Below are 17,634 nucleotides of genomic sequence, written 5' to 3'. Positions count from 1 at the left end.
CTAGGTCCCTCTGTATCCTATCCCTACCCTCCAGCATATCTACCACTCCTCCCAGTTTAGTGTCATCTGCAAACTTGCTGAGGGTGCAATCCACACCATCCTCCAGATCATTTATGAAGATATTGAACAAAACCGGCCCCAGGACCGACCCTTGGGGCACTCCACTTGATACCGGCTGCCAACTAGACATGGAGCCATTGATCACTACCCGTTGAGCCCGACAATCTAGCCAACTTTCTACCCACCTTATAGTGCATTCATCCAGCCCATACTTCTTTAACTTGATGGCAAGAATACTGTGGGAGACCGTGTCAAAAGCTTTGCTAAAGTCAAGGAACAACACGTCCACTGCTTTCCCTTCATCCACAGAGCCAGTTATCTCATCATAGAAGGCAATTAGATTAGTCAGGCATGACTTGCCCTTGGTGACTGCTCCTGATCACTTTCGTCTCGTGTAAGTGCCTCAGGATTGATTCCTTGAGAACCTGCTCCATGATTTTTCCGTGGACTGAGGTGAGGCTGACTGGCCTGTAGTTCCCAGGATCCTCCTTCTTCCCCTTTTGAAAGATGGGCACTACATTAGCCTTTTTCCAGTCATCTGGGACCTCCCCCGATCGCCATGAGTTTTCAAAGATAATGGCCAATGGCTCTGCAATCACATCCGCCAACTCCTTTAGCACTCTCGGATGCAACGCATCCGGCCCCATGGACTTGTGCTCATCCAGCTTTTCTAAATAGTCCCCAACCACTTCTTTCTCCACAGAGGGCTGGTCACCTCCTCCCCATGCTGTGCTGGCCAGTGCAATAGTCTGGGAGCTGACCTTGTTCGTGAAGACAGAGGCAAAAAAAGCATTGAGTACATTAGCTTTTTCCACATCCTCTGTCACGAGGTTGCCTCCCACATTCAGTAAGGGGCCCACACTTTCCTTGACTTTCTTCTTGTTGTTAACATACCTGAAGAAACCCTTCTTGTTACTCTTAACATCTCTTGCTAGCTGCAACTCCAGGTGTGATTTGGCCTTCCTGATTTCACTCCTGCAAGCCCGAACAATATTTTTATACTCATCCCTGGTCATTTGTCCAATCTTCCACTTCTTGTAAGCTTCTTTTTTGTATTTAAGAGCAGCAAGGATTTCACTGTTAAGCCAAGCTGGTCGCCTGCCATATTTACTATTCTTTCTACACATTGGGATGGTTTGTCCCTGGAACCTCAATAAGGATTCTTTAAAATACAGCCAGTTCTCCTGGACTCCTTTCCCCGTCATGTTATTCTCCCAGGGGATCTTGCCCATCAGTTCCCTGAGGGAGTCAAAGTCTGCTTTTCTGAAGTCCAGAGTCTGTATTGTGCTGCTCTCCTTTCTTCCCTGTGTCAGGATCCTGAACTTGACCATCTCATGGTCATTGCCTCCCAGGTTCCCATCCACTTTTGCTTCCCCTACTAATTCTTCCCGGTTTGTGAGCAGCAGGTCAAGAAGAGCTCTGCCCTTAGTTGGTTCCTCCAGCACTTGCACCAGGAAATTGTCCCCTACATTTTCCAAAAACTTCCTGGATTGCCTGTGCACCGCTGTATTGCTCTCCCAGCAGATATCAGGGTGATTGAAGTCTCCCATGAGAACCAGGGCCTGCGATCTAGTAACTTCTGCGAGTTGCCGGAAGAAAGCCTCGTCCACCTCATCCCCCTGGTCCGGTGGTCTATAGTAGACTCCCACCACGACATCACCCTTGTTGCTCACACTTCTAAAGTTAATCCAGAGACTCTCAGGTTTTTCTGCAGTTCCATACTGGAGCTCTGAGCAGTCATACTGCTCCCTTACATACAGTGCTACTCCCCCACCTTTTCTGCCCTGCCTGTCCTTCCTGAACAGCTTATATCCATCCATGACAGTACTCGAGTCATGTGAGTTATCCCACCAAGTCTGTGTTATTCCAATCACATTATAATTCCTTGACTGTGCCAGGACTTCCAGTTCTCCCTGCTTGTTTCCCAGGCTTCGTGCATTTGTATATAGGCACTTGAGGTAACCTGCTGATCGCCCCTCTTTCTCAGTATGAGGCAGGAGCCCTCCCCTGTCATGTGCTCCTGCTCGTGCCTCCTCCCGGTATCCCACTTCCCCACTTACCTCAGGGCTTTGGTCTCCTTCCCCCGGTGAACCTAGTTTAAAGCCCTCCTCACTAGGTTAGCCAGCCTGCTTGCGAAGATGCTCTTCCCTCTCTTTGTTAGGTGGAGCCCGTCTCTGCCTAGCACTCCTCCTTCTTGGAAAACCATCCCGTGGTCAAAGAATCCAAAGCCTTCTCTCTGACACCACCTGCGTAGCCATTCGTTGACTTCCACGGGGAGGATGGACGAGAACACCACTTGCACCTCAAACTCCTTTATCCTTCTTCCCAGAGCCACGTAGTCCGCAGTGATCTGCTCAAGGTCATTCTTGGCAGTATCTTTGGTGCCCACGTGGAGAAGCAGGAAGGGGTAGCAATCCGAGGGCTTGATGAGTCTCGGCAGTCTCTCCATCACATCGTGAATCCTAGCTCCTGGCAAGCAGCAGACTTCTCGGTTTTCCCGGTCGGGGCGGCAGATAGATGACTCAGTCCCCCGGAGGAGAGAGTCCCCGACCACCACCACCTGCCTCCTTCTCTTGGGAGCGGTGGTCGTGGAACCCCCAACCCTAGGACAGTGCATCTCATGCCTTCCAATCGGAGTCTCTTTCTGCTCCCTTCCCTCAGACGTATCATCTGGTCCACTCTCCGCATTAGTACATGTGGAGAGAACATGAAAACGGTTACTTACCTGTATCTGGCCTGCTGGTACATGGACGTTCCCCTTTTTTCTTCTGGAGGTCATATGATGCCAAATTTCTTCACCATCCTTCCGTCCCCAATGTGCAGCCTGCTCTGAATCTTCAGAACCTTGTGCCCGTAGAAGCCTATCCTGACATCCGTCCAGGAAATCTTCAGTTTCTCTTATGCAACGCAGGGTCAATACCTGTTGCTCCAGACCTTGAACCTTCTCTTCCAGTATGGAGACCAGCTTGCACTTTGTACAGACAAAGTCGCATCTGTCCTGTGGAAGAAAGACAAACATAGCACATCCAGTGCCGGTCACAACAGTTGAATACCCCCCATCCATATTACCTTCCTTCTACGAGCTTCCTCAGGAGTTGTAGTAATTACTCAGAGAATCCGGCAAGATGTAAGCCTCAGTGGGCCCTCCCCAGGCGAACTCCCAGGCAAACTCCTTTTGTTAGCTGCTCTGCTGTTCAGCTGGTTCGCAACTGACTGGCTTTTTATGCAGTCAGGCCCACTTAAGACTCACCTGGAACAAAGCACACCCAGTTCCCGCCCTTTTCAAACAACCAATCAAGCACACAGCACACAGTCACACTGTCCTCACAACAAACACTCAGATACTCACCAACACAGCCTCCTTAATGCAGCCCTTAACGTACCTCCTCTCAGGCAGATCCCAGGCAAACTCCTTTTGTTAGCTGCTCTGCTGTTCGCAATGTCCCTTCTTCTTGTGTTATGAGACAGAGAGAGCAGAAGTTCCTGATCTAGCTTCTCTATAGCAATCAGTGCGATAGGCAGGGCTGATAACTCAATCCAGTATTAAGGTTGCCTAAAACTTCCCATTGTAACACCCCGTTACAGCTTAGAAATGTGCCAAACCTTAACCGTTTGGTCTGAAATTTTCCATCCCCTGTGTTTGCCTCAGGCTGAATTCTTTTTTTTAATGGTTCAACCATATCCGAGAACAAGGCTAGGGGAATATATGTTGTTTTGCCAATGTTAAAAAATTCTGGCGACCTTTTCTTTGAACAGCTCTAGCACCTCGGCCTTTGGAGCTACTTAGGAAATGCCAGAAATAAGGTTGTCTGCGCAAACGTAATTCACCCCCCTTGTGCACGTCCATTATGATACAGTCTTCAATTCCATGATCACATACTATTCTTTCCACCGAACCTCTGCCTTATTCAGTGCACAGAACACATGGCGCCCACTTGAGGAGCAGCTATTCAGTATTTTCACCATCTTCAGCAGCAGCTCCTGAACTTCCGTGGCACAGCTCTGGCACCCATCTATGCATCCATCCATCCATTGGTTGAAACCATCTCCAGAAGTCTCCCCCTTACCCCTGTTCAAATACTGCAACAACCTAGGAAATTAATACATAAAAATCTTGATTGTGAAGCTTTGAAGTCTGCTACGCACATAACACACCTGACATAAACCCACAACAGCAAGGAAATGATATGCTTGGCCCCCTTTTTTCAAGGTTGTGGAGCTGTTCCTTTGTTTCACAACCAAGTTTCCTGTGTATTAATAAATAATAGATCCCATATTTTTGTTAGCAGCTTGGCCAATTTTTTCTTCTATTTCTTCAGAACTCTCAGACAAAACCTTCTGGAGAAGGGTGATGCAAAGAATTAACTCAATTTCTCCACGGTTTCTCTTACTGTTCCAAGGTCCAGCATTGCTCCAACTTCCTGATACTTTGGTGATTCACTGGAATGTCACAGGCTTCCTGCTTTCAAGCATCTTCAAGGATTTCTTGTTGGTTGTTGTCTTCGGTAATTCTTCTCCAATTCCCCATCAGCCCTTCCAGTGTCCATCTAACATTTACCTGCCCTATATTACGCTCAGGCCTCACTCAGGCTGGATTGTTGGACATCTCTTCTACCTTAAAGAAAAGGAGTACTTGTGGCACCTTAGAGACTAACCAATTTATTTGAGCATAAGCTTTCTGATGAAGTGAGCTGTAGCTCACGAAAGCTTATGCTCAAATAAATTGGTTAGTCTCTAAGGTGCCACAAGTACTCCTTTTCTTTTTGCGAATACAGACTAACACGGCTGCTACTCTGAAACAACTCTTCTACCTTGCAATTCTATTCCATTTTCAGTCTGAGCTCTGTTCCGGCAGTATCATGAATTGTTACATCCTAAGGGAAAGGAGTACTTGTGGCACCTTAGAGACTAACCAATTTATTTGAGCATGAGCTTTCGTGAGCTACAGCTCACTTCATCGGATGCATACCGTGGAAACTGCAGCAGACTTTATATACACACAGAGAATATGAAACAATACCTCCTCCCACCCCACTGTCCTGCTGGTAATAGCTTATCTAAAGTGATCATCAGGTTGGGCCATTTCCAGCACAAATCCAGGTTTTCTCACCCTCCACCCCCCACACAAATTCACTCTCCTGCTGGTGATAGCCCATCCAAAGTGACAACTCTTTACACAGTGTGCATGATAATCAAGTTGGGCCATTTCCTGCACAAATCCAGGTTCTCTCACCCCCTCACCCCGCTCCCAAGGGGGTGAGAGAACCTGGATTTGTGCAGGAAATGGCCCAACTTATCTAAAGTGATGATCACTTTAGATAAGCTATTACCAGCAGGACAGTGGGGTGGGAGGAGGTATTGTTTCATATTCTCTGTGTGTATATAAAGTCTGCTGCAGTTTCCACGGTATGCATCCGATGAAGTGAGCTGTAGCTCACGAAAGCTCATGCTCAAATAAATTGGTTAGTCTCTAAGGTGCCACAAGTACTCCTTTTCTTTTTGCGAATACAGACTAACACGGCTGTTACTCTGAAACCTGTCAAAATACATCCTAAGGATATGTCTACACTGTGATCAAAAACCCACGGCACCGACTCTCAGAGCAAGGTCAGCTGACTCGGGCTCATGGGGCTCGGGCTTTGGGGCTAAAAATAGCAGTGCAGATGTTTGGGCTGGGACTTCAGCCTGGGCTGTGAGACCCTCCCCTCTTGTTGAGCCAGCCGCCAGCCTGGGAGCATCTAGCGGCAGAGAAATGTCACATGGGGCTTCTGGGACAAGCAGAATCCAGCTGGTTAACAAATTGCCAGGCTCTGCAGCGATGGGACAGGGAACTCAGTGCGTTACCGTAACTGGCAGAGTGCACGTGTCATAAGAAGTAACCGTTATGAAGCCCCTAGTTACTGGAACTCGCTGTCTTTCAGATCCTTCCAGAGGTAACGCCAGAGATTGTTCCAGGCACAGAGGAGAACAAGACTATCTACAGGTAGGAGCTCCAGGGTGCTGCAGGATGTGGCCCTAGAAGCCGTGTCCAAGCCTGACCTCTGCGTTTTCATTGTACCCCCCAGAGCTCGCATCCCCAGTGCTGGCTCCTTCCGCTGCTCCGAAACGGGGCTTGGCTTTGAGGTGAGCACAGCAGTGACCGTCGAGTATGAATATGGCTCCTGGGCGGAGAGTCTGAGCCCATCTGCCAGGCAGGAGTGGATGGTCGCTGGCCCCCTGTTCCACATCAGGGCCGAGCCCGACACGGTGCGAGCCGTGCACCTCCCCCACTTCGTGTGCCTTGCAGGTAGGGCAGAAACGGGGCATCACTGGGCTAGATGCTGGAGTCAGGGGCTGATGGAGGCTTTGAGCCACAGTCTGCAGCCAGTGGGGCTGGGGGGGTCTAGCTCCAGCAGCAACTCCTGGAGCACTGTGGGAGTGCGGGGCCCAGGGGCCTCTGCACTGTGCTCTCCGCTCCCCGCCTGGCTCCTGCTCCAGCTCGGCTCCACTGGCGAGTGTGGGTTTTGAGGCACATCCTCCAGTGGTCCCCTAGGGTGGGGGGAGGTCCGTCTGTGCTGCCAGGGCTTGTCACCCTGGTCTGTGAGAAACAGAAGCACAAGCAGGGACTCTGCCTGGCCCTGCTCTGGGGAGCAGGCAGCCGAGAGGAAGGCTCCTGGTTGCCTCTCTCTCCTCCTCCTCGCTGTGCAGGGCCAAGCACAGTCCGGCCCAGTTCGGGTGTAGATCCCGCACCCTGACGAGAGTGTGGCTCCCCTGCAGGGGATGGTGGGTAGATCCTCCAACACCTGAGCGTCAGACAAGTGCCAGTCACACAGGAGTGCAAGGACCCCCTGGGCAGCAGAGGAGGGGAATGGGGGGAGCCTGTGGCAGACCCCCGGGGTTCTGTGTGTCAGGGGGCTGGAGGAAGACAGCAGGAAGTGGTTCCATGCCCAGTACACACCCATCAGGCAGGCTGGGCTGGGGAGAAAGCCCACAGGAGATTCAGGCCATTGTGTCCCTGTCCCTGGTTCTCCCTTCCCTGGCCTTCCACCTCTCCATTTTCCTGTCTGGATCTCGCAAGCTTCATTTCCCGCCATCACTCCCTGGGCCGGTGGTTCCCTTCAGGGGAACTCTTCTGTGTGATATCCAGGAGCGCTCCCAGCTGCTTCCGTGCTTCCTTCCTCCAGCTCTCCTGATCTCCCCTCGCTGGCCATGCCCTGCCTCTGCCCTGTGCCCAGACCCACAGCTTCCCCTTCTCTCTCCTATTCAGGGGGCAAATAGTTTGGTTTCCTTCTTGCTGTGCTTTTGTTATCTCTCCTGTCTCTTAAGCCTCCCGAGTGACCCCTTCCCTGGGTACCCTTCTCCCAGCCCTCACCTGGCTTTTTCACAGTCTGTTCTTCCTCCCCCTCCCTTTTGTTGCTTCTCTTCCCTTTCTCCTCACTCCATCCGTCTCTCTGCACCCGATTCGATGGCAGGGCTGCGCACGGCCTGCAGTTGTTTATACTTGTAAGGCATCTGGGATGGCTGTTGTGTGTTGGTGTAAGTCATTGTACAGGTGCTGCCAGCTCAGGGTGTTTCAATCTCATTCTCCTCCCTATCCCATCTGCAGGCGGAGGGGATTTAAGTTCATGCAAAATCGCCCATTTTGAAGCTGGCCACATGACCCTGGAAACTCCAGCGAGAATCCATGTCTTCCGTGTTGTCCTGGAGAATCCCAGCTTCTCCCAGCTCGGCGTGCTTTGGAGAAAGATACGTTCAACCATAACATTTATTCCCGTCCATTCCCTTGTGCTGATCTACCGGGCGCTCAGGGCTGCAGACATAACTCTCCATCTCTACCTGATACCCAATGACCACTCACTCAAGAAGGTAAAACAACAATCCTATTTCTACAGTGAGCCCAACACCAAGATTGCTGGGACACTGCATGACCATAGAGTGAGAATGAACCACATCAATACACCCAAACAGCCAAGCACACAGTGAAACGCCAGGCAGCACGGCATTGTTCAGAGAGGAGAGGGCAGAGGCCTACACGCTGACTGTCACTGAAATAGAAGGCACCTCAGCAGCCAGGTTTTCCTGTGTTTTTAATAGTGGTGCGTGATGGGCTGTGGCACGTACCCAGGGAGAGAGAGTTGAGCTCCCGAGGGATGCACAGCACTAGCTAACAGGAGGCATGTGGGTGGGACTCCAATGGATAGGGGGTCTCACAGCACAGATACCTCATCTGTCGTGGGAGGCTCAAGCAGGAGGCAAAAATGAAGAGAACTATATTGTTGGTGTGACCAAGCTTCACGGGGCACCGTCTGCAGCAGCGGACAGGTAGGAATAGCTCAGGGCCGGGCTTGCCGTGGTGTAATATCCACACCACTCAGCAGCATAGTGATTCCTGAAGCTAAAGGACAGGTCCCTCCAGCACCCACTAAGAGGTGCTGTTCTCTCCAGAGCCTCATTCCCCACCTTGGGATATTCCATGTATAACTGAGCTTCCGAGCAGTGAAAAATCTTCTTTACAAAATGTCACCTTGGGGCACTGGAGAGTCCAGGTTAAAATGAAAACTCTGAGCGAGGGAATGAGGGGATTAGGTTGGCAGCTAGAACTCAACATTAGCTACAGTGGCTGCGACCACATGATCACTGCAAGAACTCCAGGAGCCACCCCACATTGTCTGTAGATCCTATAGCCTGTTATTACTATGGAAAACACACACATTAAAAGAACAATGTTAAGGTTGCAAAATCAATCATCATTGGAGAATGCCAGAATTAAGATTGCTGTTTGCAACCTTCTCTCTGCTCCCTTGTCTGTATGTATTGTGAGAGTCTTTCCTTACTTGATCACATCGTATTTTTAAGCAGAAGCAGAGGCCTCCATCTTTTCAGTGGTGATCAGGTTTGTCTGAGGAAACACATCCTGAGAGTGAGGTCTGGTAGGCTCTCAAAGAGGTTCCCAGCCGGGAAATGGTGACAGCCCCAAACCTGCGTTATTTTTGACTGGGCTGGACCAGATTCCAGCAGAACGTAGTGTAGGGAAGGTGCCTGCTTTGGTTGGGGAATGGACAAGGTGACCCAACAGGCCTTTTCCCTCTCCGACTGAAGATGCTCTGAATGAAGGCAGAGCTGTTTGTCAGGGGTTCCTGTTTGTATCTCTCAGAAATGACAATGCTTGAAATTTACAGGCCATTGAAGAAGAAGAAACGAAGTTGGAGTCAAAGCACATTCCCAAACCTCCTCAGACCAATGCGCTGTACTTTGGATCTCAGTATGAGGTGTCTGGTACATCAGAGCTAAAGATAACACCTGACGTAAGTAGAATTGTCCTCTACTTCCACTGAGGCATCAAAACGAGCTGAACAATTAATTATTATTATGCATTAGTTGTATGGTGGTAGTGCCTAGGAGACCCAGTTGTCACCCAGGACCCCTTTATGCCAGGTGCTGTACAAACACAGAACAAAAAGATGGACCTGCCCCAAAGAGCTTCCAATCTAAGTATAAGCCAAGAGACCACAATGGGCACAGCAAACAATGAGCATCGTTCACTCCTGCTCTTGCCGGAGGTGGGAGACTCTCATAAGTCATTTTATCTTTACTCCAGCAGCTGGAGCTCTGCTATAGAAGCCCTGCAGACCAGCAGTCATATATTGAGCTCTACATGACGGATATGGAGAAGGAAATCAAGCTTCACATGAAAGACAGAAAAGATGGGAAATTGGTTTGGAAGACGTTTTTGAGGCCAGGTAGGATCACATGTAAGACATTGAAGCAGAACTTCTGGGCAGCTGGTCGTGGTGACTGAAGCTCATAGAATCGCTGAAATGTCGGGCTGGAAGAGACCTTGAGAGGTCATCAAGTGCAGCTCCCTGTGCTGAGGCAGGCCCAAGTAAACCTAGACCATCCCTGTCAGATGTTTGTCCAACCTGTTCCTAATGGCCTCCAATGATGGGCAACCTCCCTTGGAAGCCTATTCCAGAGCTTAGCTACCCTTATAGTTAGAAAGTTTTTCCTAATGTCTAACCTAAATCTCCCTTGCTGCAGATTAAGCCAATTACTTCTTGTCCTACCTTCAGCGGACATGGAGAACAATTGATCCCTGTGCTCTTTGTAACAGCCCTTCACATATCTGAAGACTGTTATAAGGTTACCCCATCAGTCGTCTTTTCTCCAGACTAACCAGTCCCAGTTTTTAACCTTCCTCACAGGTGAAGTTTTCTAAACCTTTATCATTTTTGTTGCTCTCCTCTGGACTCTCTCCAATTTGCCCACAGCTTTCTTCAAGTGTGGTGCCCAGAACTGGGCACAGTGCTCCAGCCGAGGCCTCATCAGTGCTTCAACACTCATGTTAATACATCCCAGAACGCTATTAGCCTTTTTTTGCAACTGGCACTGCATCCCATTGTTGCCTCATATTCAATTTGCAATCCACTATAACCCCAGATGCTTTTCGGCAGTGCTACCACCTAGCCAGTTATTCCCCATTATATAGGTCTCATTTCATTTTTGCTTCCTACGTGGAGTACTTTGCACTTGTTTTTATTGAATTTCATTTTGTTGATTTCAGACCAATTCTCCAATTTGTCAAAGTGATTCTGAATTCTAAATCTGTCCTCCAAAGTTCTTGCAACCCATCCCAGCTTGGTGTCATCTGCAAATGTTATCAACATATTCTCCAATCCATTATACAAGTCATGAATGAAAATATTGACTAGTCCCAGGACTGACGCCTGTATAACCACACTAGATACGCCCTCCCAGTTTGACAGCAAACCACTGATAACTACTCTTTGAGTATCATCTTTCAACCACTCGTGCACTCACTTTATAGTAATTTAATTTAGACCGCATTTCCCTAATTTGCTTATGAGAATGTCATGAGGGACTGTGTTAAAAGCCTTATTAAAATCAAGATATGGCATATCTGCTGCTTCCCCTCTATCCACTAAGTCAGTTACCCTGTCAAAGAAGGAAATTAGGTTGGTTTGGCATGCTTTGTTCTTTGCAAATCCATGCTGGCTGTCCCTTATAAACCTATCATCCTCTTGGTGCAAACTGGTTGTTGAATCATGAGAACTTCCCAGGTATCGAAGTTAGGTGTGTTGGGGGCAGACAGAGGCAGGAGATGTACATTAAATCAGGTGTCTCAGCTCTGCCATCTTCATTATCCATGGCAAAAATCTTAATCCACTGAAAAAAGTCCTGTGGTTTAAATGCACTTTTAGGATTTTTGATTATGGCTCCTCTGGAGATTTCAGAAATTATCTTCAAGTATTTCAAGATTCCTTGTGAGGTGGAAAAACTCCAGTATAACTTTAGAGAAGGCTGAGACACCTGCTAGCAAAGGAGGAGAAGGTCTCTGGGAATGCAGAGCTTCTCTGATTGCCCTTTGCCTCTGATGGTCTTTAATATTGCTGGCCCCTCCTGCTAATGAGAGAAGTGACAGGATGTTTGACTGATCCCTTCCCTTTCTCTTTTAGGGGACGTTAAAATTCCTGCAGCATCCTCCCAAACACTCACAGGTCAGTATTATTTTAACAGAGCTTTCAGTTTCCTCAATCTCAAGCTGGTCAGAATACAGTTTGTTCAATGAAAAAACAATTAATTCTAGGGGTTTTCTTCAAACATTTACATGAAAATTTTCTGATTTTCTTCAACCTGGAATCCCCAAACTTTAAAGCTGTCCAGTATTACCCTTTCCTCTCCCTCCCCTCCTCACACACGTTTTTCAGTGGCAAAATTAGAAATAGGTGCTGAGTGAAGGGAAGGCAGGGGGTGGGGAGGGGATGACTAAAATACCAAAGGGGGAAGGAGGTTGTTGAAAAAAAACGGACAATTTCAGAATAAAAACTGAATTTTTATTAAAAAAAAAAAACACTTGGAAAAAAGTTTGAAAAATGTTGACAAGCTTTAGTTGGATTCCATTTCTTCTCTAACACGCCCGGTCCTCCTGCTTGAAGCATAGACATTAGACATGGAGAAAGACCTTCAAGTTTGCCTTTGTCCAGTGCAGTGACGCACAGATTCCACCCCATCCTCACAAAAGGATCCCTCTGTACGTCACTGTTGAGAGTTGTTCTCCTGAGGTCCATCCCAAGCTTTCCTTTCCTCAGTGTCATCTCCTTATCCCTCGCTATACCCCTGGGACAGGCTGGTGGGATGGTCTGGAATGTGTAGCAGTGCGGGCTGCTGCATCAGAGCCTCAGCCCCTTGCAGGTGTTAGTGTGGATGGGTCTTTACAAACCCCCCTATTCCAACATGAATGACTTCATGCAACTGATCACACACTTTGAGCTAGAACAGCCCTACAGTACAGGGCAAGCTGTTGCACCCCACAATGACATGGGGTAATTTAGTGGGACTGTAATAACCCAGTGTTGTACCTCCCGTACCCAGAAGAGTAATGCAGGGCTGGTGTCTCCTTCAGCTCAAGGCGTGTCCTTTGTGAAGAAGCACCGGGAGGAGCTCCGTAATCGAATGGGATTGATCTATCCCATCCTGGCGCGCTTACGGGACATAGAGGCAATGAACAGTGATGAAGAGGAGGAGCTGCTTAGTATGCAGAACAGACGAAAGGTGATGAACGATGCCTTACTGCAGCTGGTTGAGAGGAAAGGAGCTCAGGCCCAAGAAGAACTCTACCAGAGTCTCAAAGAGACTGACCCTTACCTTGTACAGGACTTGGAGCAATCCAGCTAGGGCCTGGAGATCCCGCTAACAGCTACCTGTGCTCCTGCCACTGCCAGTCTGGGGTGTGAACATAGTCTTACCTTTGTTACTTACGCAGCAACATAAAGCTGGTTTGATACGAGGAGCTTTTCATCACTGTGTCCTTTAGGCCAGCTCTACCTCACTCTTCCTTGGTCTCTCAGCATTTCTTCTTGGGATCTACCTGCTCTCATCTTGTCCTACTCACAGTCGGGGAGAGCAGATCCTTCTGTCCTCTACCCTCTAGACAAAATAGGGGTCTTAGGCTCCTGGCCATCAGTACCTTGTAGACCCCTTTGTGCAAGGTTTCTGCACGTTTTCTCCTCAGAGAGGGAAGAACGGGTTGAATCTTTCCAAACATACAGCAGATCTCTCAGTTAAACAAGCTCTATTTGGAATGAAAGAGGAACATTTTAAAATAAATATAAATCATTTTTTCTCATATCCAAATGAGAGCTGAAATTTTAGAAAAGTGTTTTTCCTGTTCCGTTGCAGAAAAGGAGGAAGACAAGGAAAGTTCTGACATGATCCAGCTGACAGATTAGCCTTCTATCCATGTCTTGCCCCAGAGAACCTAGGCTATAGCTGACCTCCTTGGTCTGGCCCAGCAGTCTTTCAGCACCCACCCTCTTGTGTGGGACCATCCCCATGCCTTTCAGAGTGTCACTCTTCAGTAGAGCAAACGGCCTTTTACCCAAGGAGAGACTCAGTTTCCTATTTCACTGTCCTCCTTTGTCTCTAGAGAGATCCTGCTGGCTCCTCTCCAAACCCAGCCCATCCAGCTCGGAGGGGTACTGGGCTAGGCCACTGGTGATGGTTGGGGCTATTGTCTGAGTGTTTTAATGGCCACTTTGCTGCACCTTGATGGGTTTGTCCTGTGGCCTTTAAGGCCTGGCTGTCTCCCCCGGAGAGCTTTCACAAAAAACATATCTACCCCTCTTCTGTTTAGTTTACAGTAAGAAAATCATCCTAAAATTAATGTTAGCAGAGTCTGTCCCTCCTACATCTAAAGTGTAACCCCTGGATGCTCTGTGGGGGTACCCTCATACCAAGAAACCTCACCTTGTAGAGGGCAGGGCTTTCTTCTCCTAGGGAATCCCAAGATAACCTGGTATCAATGCCACACGCCTGTGTTACCTTCTGTCACAGCTCCGATTGGGCTGCCTCTTCCAGTCACCCCCTGCTCTGCTGTGAGGGAATCCAAGCCTCTCTCCCTGAATCCCAGGGTGTTTTAAGCCTCCAGAGCCTGAACAGAGTCCAGCCACTGCCCCAGTCTTGGGGTCCGTAGGCATGCTGCTGCCATGCAAATCTGCTGTCTAATGCTCCCTTCTCAGAACTGGATCCTGCTCTCCAGCTGCCTCGCCCCTGGCCTCAGTGTTGACCCTTCAGACTCCCTTGTACTTAAACACACCCTCCTCCCAGAACTCCACCCCAAGGCAGGAAGCTTCTGGTTTACACTTTCTCTCTCTCTCAGCGGCACACAAGCAGTTGTGAAGCAAACACACAGACACTTGGACAATCACCTAACACAATTGCTGTTTTATACCCAACAGATAAAGCACAAAGAGTACAATTCACTTAGACACACCAACTATCCTACACACAATGCCCCTCCCTTGCTCATCCTTCCATTAGAAGTCTTGGGGGCCACCGAGGCTCAGGACGGAAGGCAGATAGGGTGTCCCCCGCCTCATCAGAGTTCTCCATGTTGGGTGGCTGCTCCCTCTCCTCTTGAGCTAGTGAGGAACCAAAGACACCAGGAAGATCAGCTCCTCCCTGTATATAAATTTTACTCATCTCTGTCAGGTGACATCCTGCCAGCCTTAACACATGACCAAAGGCCTCCTGGCAAGACAACTGCTCTGCTAAACCAGTTCTTCTGTCAGTACCGGATTTACCATGGCACTGGGCCCACGCTGCAAAGGCACCCCAGCCTGGCCTGCTCTTCTCTGCCCCCCGCTCTCTCCTGCAGGGGCCGCGGGCAGGAGCTTGGTCCTGCTGACGCCTGCTGCAGCAGGGCAGGCTCCGCCGGCAGCCAAGCTCCTCCCCCACCTCTTCCCCCAGCGTGCCATGTTCCTGCCCCTACCCCTCCCTGCGATTCCCCTGCTGCCGAACAGCTGTTTGCCGGTGCAAGAGAGCGGGAGGAGCAGAGCCGCAGCGCTCGCCGCTTGGGGTAGGAGGCGGAGAAGGGGCGGGGTCGGGGCCTTGGGGAAGAGGGTGGAATCGGGGCATACCCTTCCAGCCCCCTGCTGTGAGCTGCTCAGGGCAGGGAGCACCCCCACAACCCCAGCCCACACCCCCAGCCCTCTGTCCTGACTCCTGCACCCCCCACACATACCCAGACCCCCCACACCCCACGCCCTGACTCCTGCACCCCCCTCACACACACCCAGCCCCCAGTCCTGACTCCTGCACCCCCCCACATCCCCACCCCCAACCTGAGCACCAAATGGGAGCTGCCCCAGGTAAGCACTCCACACCCCAACCTCCTGCCCCAGCCCTGAGCCCCCTCCCTCACCCTAGCTCCTGGCCAGACCCTGCACCCCAGCCTGCTCCTGCCCCCTAACTCCCTCCCAGACCCTGCACCCCCAGCCCTGTGCTCAGTGCACCCCCACCCTCATCTCAGTGCAGAGAGAGACTAAGAGAATGGGCTAGAACCAGGGAGAAGATAGGTACCCACTCTATGTTGGCAGGTGCGGGGGGGATCCTTCTTACCCCCTCCCTAGCCTGCTGCGCTTGCAGTTTACCCCCAGCCCCTCCCGTGCTTCAGGGACCAACCCTAGCTCCCGCCCCACTGTACTTTTGCCCCCGGCCCCTGTCTTGCTCCAGTCAGCAGGGACTAATCCTCCCCCCCATGTCCCATTGTGCTCTTGCCCCTGGCCCCTGCCTCACTCCAGCTGGAGACCAATCCTTCCCCCGCACTGTGCCCCGCTGTCAGGGTGGATAAAAATCAATTACTTTTAAAAAACAATCAAAAAATCGGATTTTTATTTAAATCGGATTTTTGAGGAAAAAACCTATCTCATCATGGAATAGGGATTATAAATTCTAATTCTATACTGTGAGACAATATATTCATGTAATCTTTAAGAAAAGTTTTGTAAATGAGTTCTAATAGTTCGTGGATTAGGGACCCAATCTTATGGGGTGCTAGGGGCTTCTGTGTAGATTATTTAGGTTAATCTTTCTATCTACTCAGTGGGACTCAGTGCTCAGTCTAGAAGATACCATCAGAAATGCTTAGTTTTGCAGTTCTCAAACTGTGGATTTGTGTCTCCAGAGGTAACATGCTTCTTAACAGCAAAAATGTTTTTAAATAAATAAATATACAGAGGTGAGAAATAACAGACCTCAACTCTATTGTCCCTCTGCAAATTTGTGTACACAGAGTCAATCCCTTACCTCTCTTTAAAAGTTTCAAAAAGTTCAATGAATAGAAGATTGTTGGGGGCGGAATAGATCTGGACAAGTAGAAGAAGTCTGGAGATAAATGTGAGAAGCGAGGGACATAAGCTTTTTTGTTAAAATATTATGTTTGCTGTTGAAGAAAAGAAAATCCAGAATACTTAACGTTGTTGTTTTAGTTAAATAAAACAATTTAAATGTCCGTCTGGTGATGTTCTCCTAATACAGCCTGGCAAAAAAATCCTCCAAATATTATTGTTTAACCTGTTGAACTGGAGATAGTTCACTTCCCAATGACTTCCTAAATATCTGCTTCAATTATCTTTGGTAAATGAAATAATCAAACAATCATTTATTTTCTGATATAGCTGTAAAACTCATATGAAAAGTTTTCAAAAGAAATCACTGTTTAAAAATGTATAAAAATGAAACCTACATCTATCTCTGAGTTGTGAAGAATATGTGTTAAGGTTATAACAACCAGCAAGAATGCACTTTTATGTAGAAAACCATTGCTACAAAATATGAGCACCACCTGGAGACTGGTGGCATACGCATCCAGCAGTCTTACAAAAACAGAATGCCATTATGCCCAAATTGAAAAGGAAGCTTTAGCCCTGGTACATGGTTGTAAAACAAAGATCGTTCGTTCATTTATGGAAGATGAGTTGTTGCAGAAATAGACCATAAGTCTGTGATATCAATGGCAAAGAAGGGCTAGTGGACACTCTGCCCAGGTTACAATGACTGGTTTTCAGATCCAATTGTCTGATTTAGAAATAGTCTAAAAACAAGGAAAAGAGTAGGTAGAATCATAGAATTTGAATCATAGACTATCAGGGTTGGAAGGGACCTCACGAGGTCATCTAGTCCAACCCCCTGCTCAAAGCAGGACCAATCCCCAATTAAATCATCCCAGCCAGGGCTTCGTCAAGCCTGACCTTAAAAACTTCTAAGGAAGGAGATTCTACCATCTCCCTAGGTAACGCATTCCAGTGTTTCACCACCCTCCTAGTGAAAAAGTTTTTCCTAATATCCAACCTAAACCTCCCGCGCTGTAACTTGAGACCTTTACTCCTTGTCCTGTCATCTTCTACCACTGAGAATAGTCTAGAACCATCCTCTTTGGAACCACCTCTCAGGTAGTTGAAAGCAGCTATCAAATCCCCCCTCATTCTTCTCTTCCGCAGACTAAACAATCCCAGTTCCCTCAGCTTCTCCTCATAAGTCATGTGTTCCAGACCCCTAATCATTTTTGTTGCCCTTCACTGGACTCTCTCCAATTTATCCACATCCTTCTTTAAGTGTGGGGCCCAAAACTGGACACAGTACTCCAGATGAGGCCTCACCAATGTCAAATAGAGGGGAACGATCACGTCCCTCGATCTGCTGGCTATGCCCCTACTTATACATCCCAAAATGCCATTGGCCTTCTTGGCAACAAGCGTACACTGTTGACTCATATCCAGCTTCTCGTCCACTGTCACC

The 17,634-nt window shown here is 48.8% G+C and overlaps 2 protein-coding genes across 7 annotated transcripts in view; one reads left to right on the top strand and one right to left on the bottom strand.

Annotated features, from left to right (window-relative positions):
- Positions 1 to 17,634, top strand: part of LOC140898477 (caspase recruitment domain-containing protein 8-like) — a 50,766-nt gene that overhangs the window by 16,004 nt on the left and 17,128 nt on the right. For 2 of the 5 annotated variants that reach the window (XM_073312252.1, XM_073312248.1), the window contains 7 exons: positions 5,982 to 6,043; positions 6,126 to 6,346; positions 7,646 to 7,905; positions 9,219 to 9,344; positions 9,638 to 9,779; positions 11,514 to 11,555; positions 12,461 to 17,043. In XM_073312252.1, the coding sequence (XP_073168353.1) occupies positions 5,982 to 6,043; positions 6,126 to 6,346; positions 7,646 to 7,905; positions 9,219 to 9,344; positions 9,638 to 9,779; positions 11,514 to 11,555; positions 12,461 to 12,732 (1,125 nt within the window). In that variant the 3' untranslated portion in view covers positions 12,733 to 17,043. Of the gene's footprint in view, positions 1 to 5,981; positions 6,044 to 6,125; positions 6,347 to 7,645; positions 7,906 to 9,218; positions 9,345 to 9,637; positions 9,780 to 11,513; positions 11,556 to 12,460; positions 17,044 to 17,634 lie in introns of those variants that run through there. The other 3 variants (XM_073312251.1, XM_073312253.1, XM_073312249.1) reach the window with 2 other exon arrangements.
- The window catches only part of PXMP2 (peroxisomal membrane protein 2), a 37,205-nt gene continuing 33,823 nt past the window's right edge, over positions 14,253 to 17,634 (bottom strand). For both annotated transcript variants that reach the window (XM_073312256.1, XM_073312254.1), the window contains one exon: positions 14,253 to 14,477. In XM_073312256.1, the coding sequence (XP_073168357.1) occupies positions 14,373 to 14,477 (105 nt within the window). In that variant the 3' untranslated portion in view covers positions 14,253 to 14,372. The remainder of the gene's footprint in view (positions 14,478 to 17,634) is intronic.

This window comes from Lepidochelys kempii, chromosome 15 (genome assembly GCF_965140265.1).
Source record: "Lepidochelys kempii isolate rLepKem1 chromosome 15, rLepKem1.hap2, whole genome shotgun sequence".
Lineage (NCBI taxonomy): Eukaryota > Metazoa > Chordata > Testudines > Cheloniidae > Lepidochelys > Lepidochelys kempii.
This window is presented reverse-complemented; position numbering and strand designations above follow the sequence as displayed.